Source organism: Lynx canadensis, chromosome E1, assembly GCF_007474595.2.
Source record: "Lynx canadensis isolate LIC74 chromosome E1, mLynCan4.pri.v2, whole genome shotgun sequence".
Lineage (NCBI taxonomy): Eukaryota > Metazoa > Chordata > Mammalia > Carnivora > Felidae > Lynx > Lynx canadensis.
The window spans coordinates 24,733,089-24,742,061 of record NC_044316.2 but is presented as its reverse complement, the minus strand read 5'-3'; the positions used below and the strand labels follow the sequence as shown (position 1 = coordinate 24,742,061).

The following is an 8,973-nucleotide window of genomic DNA, read 5'->3' as shown; positions in this document are numbered from 1 at the left end:
GAGGGAGACACAGAATCTGAAGCAGGCTCCAGACTCTCAGCTGTCAGCACAAAGCCCGACACAGGGCTTGAACCCACGAACCTAGAAATCTTGAGATCATGACCTGAGCCGAAGTTGGACGCTTAACCAACTGAACCACTCAGAGGCCCCAGATGTTGATCTTTCAAATCAAAATGTATGTAAGTTTTACAGAGGTTGAAGGAAATTCTGTAATTACACAAAATTCTTACCACATTATTGGGGCTATTGAACCTTTATCTTCTTGGACCTTGATAAGGATTCCAAAGAAAAAGAATAGTTAGTGTGTGAGCCAGTGATATATATATATATAGTAGAATAGATAAAGTGTATTTTTGGCTGAGTGCACTAACAAGATGTATAACATCATTTTACTAAAGTTTACCAGAGTCTTGTTTGGAGATAGAGACAAGATTTGGTAAAGGTGGTATGAGCCTCAAATTCCTCAACAACTGAAACCTCTAATGTTGGCTTTATCATTTTCTCCTAGGTGATATACTGTTCTTTTGGTGGAACATCCAAAGGACTGCACTTCAATAACTTAATAGTTGGACTTGTCCTTCTTACAAGAGGCAGAGATGAAGAGAAGGCAAAATGTACGTACTTTAATATCTCAAAATGATAATACTACATTTGTGTGCGGAATAATTTACCTGAAAATTCTGATGACAGTGAAAGCATTTGAGTTGATATTTCTCCAAAGAAGATACACAAGTAGCTAATAAGCACTTGAAAAAATGGTCAATGTAAACTTATTAGGGAAATATATAAAGTTACAGTGAGATACTTCTTCATACCTACCAGGATGACTAAAATAAGAAAGATAGGTAATAATTAGAGTTGGTGAACAGTGGAAAAGTTGAAACCCTCATATATTGCTGCTGGGAGTGTAAAATGGTACCATCACTTTGGAAGATTGTTAGGTAGTTCCTCAAACTGCTAAACATGGAGTTATCATATGACCCAGCAATTCCACTCCAGTATGTTCACCCCAAAATTGAAAGCATGTATTCATTAAAAAAAAAAATGTACAAGAGTATTCATGGCAGCACTGTGCACAGTAGTTGCAAGATGGATACAACCCTATTATCCATCAACTGTTGCATTCAACATAAACAAAATGTGATACCTCCATATGGTAAAATACTTCTCAACAGTAAAAGAATAAAGTACTAATGCTGCAACATGGATGAACCTGAAAATATTACGTTAAAGTGATAAATGCCAGTCAAAGTGTAGGCCACATGGTATGTAATTCCATTTATATGAATTGTCCAGATTAGGCAGATGCATAGACACAGTAGATTGGTGACTTCCAGAGGCTGGCAGGGAATAGGAAAATGGAGAGCAGCTACTAATGAATGTAGGGTTTCTTTTTGGGGTGAAAGTTTTATTGAAAATTTCCCAGGAGAAGTAAAGAAAACATTTACTTTGAAAATTCCTAGGTTTTAACCCTTGGCCACCAGATGCTGGGTTTTCTCTCTTCCTTCTTCCTTTTCTTTATTTTTAATTTATTTTTATTGTTTAAATTTACATCCATGTTAGTTAGCATATAGTGCAACAATGATTTCAGGAGTAGATTCCTTAATGCCCCTTACCCATTTAGCCCATCCTCCTCCCACATCCCTCCAGTAACCCTCTGTTTGTTCTCCAGATTTACCTTCTTCCTTTTCTTTTTTTCTTCTTTTTTTCTTTTTTTTTAACATTTATTTATTTTGAGAGACAGAGACAGAGCATGAGCGGGGGAGGAGCAGAGAGAGAGGGAGACACAGAATCCGAAGCAGGCTCCAGGCTCCGAGATGTCAGCACAGAGCCCAACGCAGGGCTCGAACCCACAAATTGCAAGATCCTGACCTAGGCCGAAGTCGGACGCCCAGCAGATTGAGCCACCCAGGCGCCCCAACCTTCTTCCTTTTCTAACCTGCCTTCTGACTGCTTCTCCTAAATTCCTCAGAATCTTCTTTCTTAATCCTAAATTTAGGCTGTTCTTTTTAATCTATTTCTTTTTTTATAGTTTTATTGAAGTGTAATTGACTTGCAATAAAATGCACACATATAAAGTGTGGACTTTGATAGGTTTGGGGACGTATATATACCCACATTATCACAGTTAAGATATTGAATGTATCCATGAACCAACTTGGAATTTAACTGTGATCCTGGTTTTTCAAATTAGCATTCCTCTGCCAACAAACAGATACTGTGGCTCCACGCAGCCAGTAATTAAAAATAACATTTGGGGGCATCATAAACACAAACATATAAAGTCCGTCCTTCCTTCCTTCCTTCCTTCCTTCCTTCCTTCCTTCCTTCCTCCCTCCCTCCCTCCCTTTTTTTATTTTAGAGAGAGAGTGCTAGTGGGGAAGAGGGGTGGGCGGGGAGCAGGGAGGAAAAGGAGAGAGAATATCTTAAGCTGGCTCAGCGCAGAGCCTTACACTAGGCTTTAACCCCACAACCCTGGATCATGACCTGAGCCAAAATCAAGAGTCGGCCGTTCAACTGACTGAGCCACCTAGGCACCCCTAATTTTTTTTTTTATTTTTATATACAATTGTATTAGGTTCCTAGGGCTACCATAACAAAGTACTGCAAACTTTTGTTAAGTGGCTTTTAAAACAACAAAAACGTATTTCATAGTTGTGGAAGCTAGAAGTCCAAATTGAAGATGTTAGCAGGGCCCTGCTCCCTCTGAAACCTATATAGAAGAATCCTTCCTTTTTTCTAACTTCTGGTGCTGGTAGTCCTTGCTGTCCTTGGCTTGTGTGTGCATCACTCTTAATTTCTGCTATCTCCTCACATGGTTTTCTTCTGTTTTTGTCTTCTCTTCTTATAATCAGTCATATTGGATTAGGACTCACCCTAATGACCTTACTTTAACTTGATTATATCTGCAAGACCCTGTTCCAAATAAGGTCACATTTGTGGATGCCGGGGGTAGGACTTTACCATCTTTTGGTGGGACACAGTTCAACCCGTAACAGGTAGTCAGAGCACTCCAGCAAATACTCCCCCTGAAGAAATCCTCCATGGGATGTGGGAAGGCAAGCAATGAAACCCCCTGGGCCTTCAAAGGGATGGAATGTCTCCTCTATCTTTCTATCTTCTATCTTTCCAAATAAGGTCCCATTCATAAGTTCCTGGAGGTTAGCGTTTCAACATATCTTTTTGGGAGATGCAGTTCAATCCATAACAACAGTATTTCAAACATACATACAATATGTACATCCACCTGCTTTATTATTTCTTAACATTGTGTCACATTTGTGCTGGATCTTATTTTTAGGAAATAAGTATTACATCCAAAGTGAGGCTGTCTGTCTGTATCTCTCCATGGTCTCATTCCCACTCTTCCCTTTACAACTGTAACCACTCTCATGAATATAGTGATCTTTGTTCCTCATGCAGGTGTTTCTACCTTTATGATATTTTATATACCTTTAAACGTATCTTCAGTTTGTTTTGCAGATTTTAAACTTCTTAAACTTTTTTTTAAAGTTTATTTATTCTTCTGAGAGAGGGAGAGAGAACACAAGTGGGGAAGGGGCAGAGAGAGAGAATCTCAAGCAGGCTCACAAACCGTGAGATCATGACCTGAGCACAAGTCAGATGCTTAACCAACTGACCCACCCAGGTCCCCCTAACTTTTTAAGTAAATGGTATATGGTACAGATTATTTTATAATTTGCTTTACAATCCCCAAAATATTTCCCTGAATATTTTTTTAAGTTTATTTATTTATTTTGAGAGAGAGTGCCGTGAGCGTCAGAGAGAGGGAGAGAGAGAGAATCCCAAGCAGGGATTGAGCACCGACATGGAGTTTAATTTTAGGAACCATGAGATATGACCTGAGCTGAATCAAGAGTCAGATGCTTAACTCACTGAGCTACCCAGGTATCCCTTCCCTGAATGTTTTGATATTTATCCATCTTGAAGCACTAGTTCCTATATTCTAACTGCTATGTAGTATTCCAGTGTGTGTGTGTATGTCAGTTACCTATTTTCTTATTGATAGATATTTATCTTTTTTCTTCTGAGTTTTGCTATTACACATAATATTCCAGTGAACATTGTTGTTCTTGTGCACACGTATGAAAGTTTCTTGAGGGTGGAAGTCGAGCTGCTTAGAAGTTGAATTTCTAGGGATGCTTGGGTGGCCCTCAGGTTGATTGATGACTCTTGATTTCGGCTCACGTCATGATTCCAGGGTCATTGGATCGAGGCCTGTATCGGCTCCTTGCTGAGTGTGGAGCCTGCTTGGGATTCTCTCTCTTGCTCCTTCTGTCCCTCTCCCCCACTCGCACACACCCTCTTTTCAAATTAAGAAAAATTTTAAAATTAAAAAAAGAAGTTGAATTTCTAGCATACATCACTTTTGCCAGATTTTGGCAAGTTACTCTTTAAAGTGGTTGCAGTAATTCATACTCTCATTAACAGTGTACAGTAGTTCCTGTTTCTCCCAATTTATTGCTATCACTTTGTATTGTCACACCTAAACATTTTTTGCAAATTTGATGTGTTTGAAAAGATATCATATTGCTGTTTTAATTTGCGTTGTTGGTTTTTCTTTTTTTTTTTTTTTTTTAGGAATAAATTAAATGATACATTGATAAAGTGCTTGGCACTAGTAATCACTTAGTAATATTTACCTCTCTCTTCTCTCTCTACTTCTGCCAGGGGTATATTTAATCTATGGTAAGTTTAATTTATTCTTTCTTTCTTCTAGACATTTTTAGTCTTTTTGCAAGTGAATCTGGGAGCTATGTTGTCCGGGAAGAAATGGAAAGAATGCTCCATGTGGTGGATGGTAAAGTCCCCGATACACTCAGGAAGTGTTTCTCAGAGGTATATTTAAAGATTTACATTTCATCCCTACCTGTTACAAAGTATTAACTCTAGTTATATAATGAGCTTAGCTATGATGAATAGATGTTTATGTGCAGCATATTCTTGACATTTTTGTTTTTAATGGTTGATGTTTCAATTATTTGTGTGCTATTCTCAAAGGTCCATGACACTTAATACTGTTATATTTGGAATCTTAAAATTTCCAGTTCTACTTTAAAGACAACTGTCTATACTTAAGGGATAATAAAACACACTCACATTCTTACACCAATACATACACACTCACTGGTGATCATACATCCACTGCTTTTCATCTTATAGTGTATCATTGGCCTTAAGTCATTCTGTGACTCTACCCCTCAAGGTCTATTTATCACTTACTTGACTTAGCTGATTTGCATAGTGAAATATTTGGGTGTGAAAAACCTGTCGTTTTCTTCTATTTTCATAAATAATATATTTTCATTATAGAAAAACAGTAGAAAATGTCTATCTTTAACAGAGAAAATTCTTTTTTTTTTTCTTCCTTTTCACAGGTCTGCTAATATGGGAAATGCCCTAAAGATGGTAGAATAAAAAAAACCTTTAGAATTTTCTGATGTTTTCCTGCAGCACACTCAATGCTGCATGATTCCTCATGGGGGCTGTTTGAGCCACTTGCGTTTTACAGATATGACAGTCCCTCACTGCTGTGGGTTTTATTCATTTTAGTTTAGTCGCCTTCCTAACTGTAAAGTCCTTGATTGTCAGTACTCCAGCTATATGCATGTATCTGGTTTTCATAGCTCTTTGGACTCTGTAGCTTTAGTTTTTCACTACTCTGGCTTTGAGTTTATTCTGTGTTGATAGCACCTGGAGATTTCTGTATCTTGCCTTCAACTTGGCTGTACAGTTTTTAGTAGTGGTTATGGTATTATATTTTACTCCATATTTCTGTGTGTTTGGTGCAAAGGATTGGCTTCCTGCACTGCAAGTTGCTGTGATAGTATTTCAGTACTTCAAGACAAGCTAGGCTATGGTTTTTCTCTCCAATAACAAACATTTCCTGTCCAAAAAAAGTAACCTAATCTTTGCAGGCCTGATTAATTGAATTTTTCACACAGATGTAAAATGCATTAATACTCTGTACATCTTGGAGAATGTATATTTTTCTTATTAAGTTTTATGTACGTATTCCCATTTGGATGGGAGTTCAATGTGGCTAGCTACCCAGTTCTCCAAAATTTAGGCACAATAGCAGGTACCTATATGAGATGATAATTAGTGCTATAGGGAAAGATTAAGTAGAATAAGGGGGATAGGTGGTGATGGGGAGGAGGTGGCAGAGTGTTGGTATTTTGTATAGGGTAGTTGGGAAAGGCTGGTCACATAAAGTGACATTTGAACCAAGAATTTAAAGGAAGAAAGATCAAACTATGCAGAAATCTGGAGGAAAACATTTTTTAAAGGACGAGAGTACAGCAAAGGCCGGGAGTTGGAGTGTGCTTGATATGTCCAAGGAACAACAGAGGAGCCAATGAGCTGGATTAGATTAAGAGACTCGGTAGAAGTTACAGAGGTTGGGAAGGGTGTGACATGAAGTGGGGAGATTATATATGGCTCTAGGACAGTATGAGTTCTTTGATTTTCACCCTGAGTGAGGTGAACCAATTAGAGGGTTTGGGGCAGAGAAAATACATGATTTTTTTTTCTTTTTTTTAAACATGATCATTTGGCTCTTAGTACAGGGTAGGCTAAACAGAGTCCATACAAGATATCTGTGCCAATCTAGGTAAGAGGTGATGATTATGTAGTCATAATATAAGCAGTGAGGTGGTGAGAAGTTTTCAGATTCTGCATTATTTTGAAGGGAGAGTTGACAGGATCTTATATGGATTATGGGCTGTGGCAGAGAAGAGGATGACTAAAGTGTTTGACTTGCTTTAGTAAGTGAATGGAGTTTCCATTAATTGAGATGGCTAAAACTACTGGGGGAGGTTTTGGGGTTTTGATATCAAGAGAGATTTAGGACATAATTAATTTGAGAATCATTTTAGACATTAACTGATGCCAACTATGCTTTTTGATATATAAATTAGCATTCAGAGGATAGGATTTGTTGGCTCTAGAGTTGAGGATGAGATCATCTTAGAGTAAATTTAGATAGAAAACAGATTGAAGACTGAGTCCTTTACTCCAGGGTTGAAAGGTTAATGAAATGAAGAAGACTCAAAACAGGAGCCTAAGGATAGCCTGTGAGGAGAACCAAAAGAGAATGGTGTCCTGGAAGCCAAGTGATGAAAATATTTTAATAGAAAAGAGTGTTTATATCAAATAAACTGAAAGGTCAAATGAGTTGATTTTTGATCACTGAGAAGTGATCATTAGAATTGGCAATGTAGAGGAAGGTCCTTGGTGGAGTTCCTGTGGAGTTAAAAAATTCACTGGAGTTAGGATACCAAAAGAAGTTTGGTCATAAGAGAAAGTAGTGAAGGGGGAGAAGTGGAATGCTTAAATTGCACTTAATGGAAAGGGAACGGTTATTATAACAAGATCATAAGACTTGTTAGTTAAGTCTGCGTTAAGTGTTGTATGAAGGACAAGATCTTTGAAAAGGAAAGATCAAAGAAATGAGAGGCCCTGGTTTTGGAATACTCATGTAGATGGCTATTTAAACCACTAGATACTTACAGTTGGTTAAAACAAAACAAAACAATCAAAAAAATCACAGTAAATGGGCTAATTTTTATCTGATTCAACTATTTAATATTTATGTGCTGTAATTTCTGAGTAATGTGTCTGATTGTATCCAAACCTTGCTTTTCAAGTTACATGTTTCAGTAGGAGTCTACTATATTAGAAAAAGACTTATTTGGACCTCCCATAACAATGTTTGTGTTGTTTTTTGCAATCCTAAAAAGCCACCAAAACTACTAAAGAGAAGCACTTTAGCTAAATGATGTGGACCTAGCACCTAGATTTAAGTGACATGGAATAGGTTTCAGCCTTTTTCTTTTTTTTTCCTTTTTAATTTTTTTTAACGTTTATTTTGAGAGAAAGAGAGAAAAGAGTGTGAGCAGAGGAGGGGCAGAGAGAGAGGGAGACATAGAGTCCGAAGCAGGCTCCAGGCTCTGAGCTGTCAGCACAGAGCCTGACATGGGCCTTGAACTCACGAACTGTGAAATTGTGACCTGAACCAAAGTCGGAAGTTAACTGACTGAGCCACCCAGGCGCCCCTCAACTTTTTCTATCTTATGCTTTTTTAGCCTTAAAGATGAAGTTATAAAGGAATCCACATAGGAATTGTATTGTTCTTTTCTTATATTTTCTTTGGTTGTCAGTTTTAAGATGGAAATCATATTGTTCTTAAAAGATGTGTCAATTTTAGGAGTCTGTTATTTTATTTGCCTTTTATGTTACTGGATTTTTTTTTTTCTAAACTGCTATTGTGACAATTTATAAAGGAAACTTTGCCTTTGCTTTCTGTTTTAGAAGACACCCATGACTCGAAAACATAAAAAGTCAGGTTTAACAGATGGCATTTTGGTGCTACCAGTTATGCAGTGATCCGAATGGACAGGTGGATTTCAGTGGTTACTTTATATTTCACTAAGTCAGCCAGGAAGGTGGTGCATAGCTGAGGCTCAGAACTTTGGACTACCTGGGTTTAATCATATATTTGCCACTCTATCTTAGATCTTAGATTATTTAACTTTTTGAAACCTCAGTTTCCCATGTGTAAAATGGGGATGGTAGAGTAGAGTGTTGCTTTGAAGATTAAATTAATATGAAATGTTTAGGGGTGCTTGGCTGACTCAGTCATTGGAGCTTATAACTCTGATCTGAGATTGTGAGTTTGAGCCCACGTTGGGTAGAGAGATTACTTGAAAACAAAATCTTAAAAAAGAATGTTCAGAACAGTGCTTAGGGAATTGTAAATACTCAATATTAATGATATGTGAAGGTGGTAGAAGTGCCTATTATAATTAGCAACTTTTGCTTTCTTGTACATGAGGGTACATTTTATAACATCTTAGTCTCACTGAAACCATTGATGCTACATGTTTTGCTTCATCTACAATCCCATTGATTATAAGATGTACCTTTATGTATTATAAAGAGAGGAAAAGA

General features: G+C 37.4%; 1 protein-coding gene across 1 annotated transcript in view; it reads left to right on the top strand.

Moving 5' to 3' along the window:
- The window catches only part of USP32 (ubiquitin specific peptidase 32), a 241,238-nt gene that overhangs the window by 117,238 nt on the left and 115,027 nt on the right, over nucleotides 1-8,973 (top strand). The window contains 2 exon segments of the mRNA XM_030294593.1: nucleotides 509-614; nucleotides 4,742-4,901. Of these exon segments, the coding sequence (XP_030150453.1) occupies nucleotides 509-614; nucleotides 4,742-4,901 (266 nt within the window).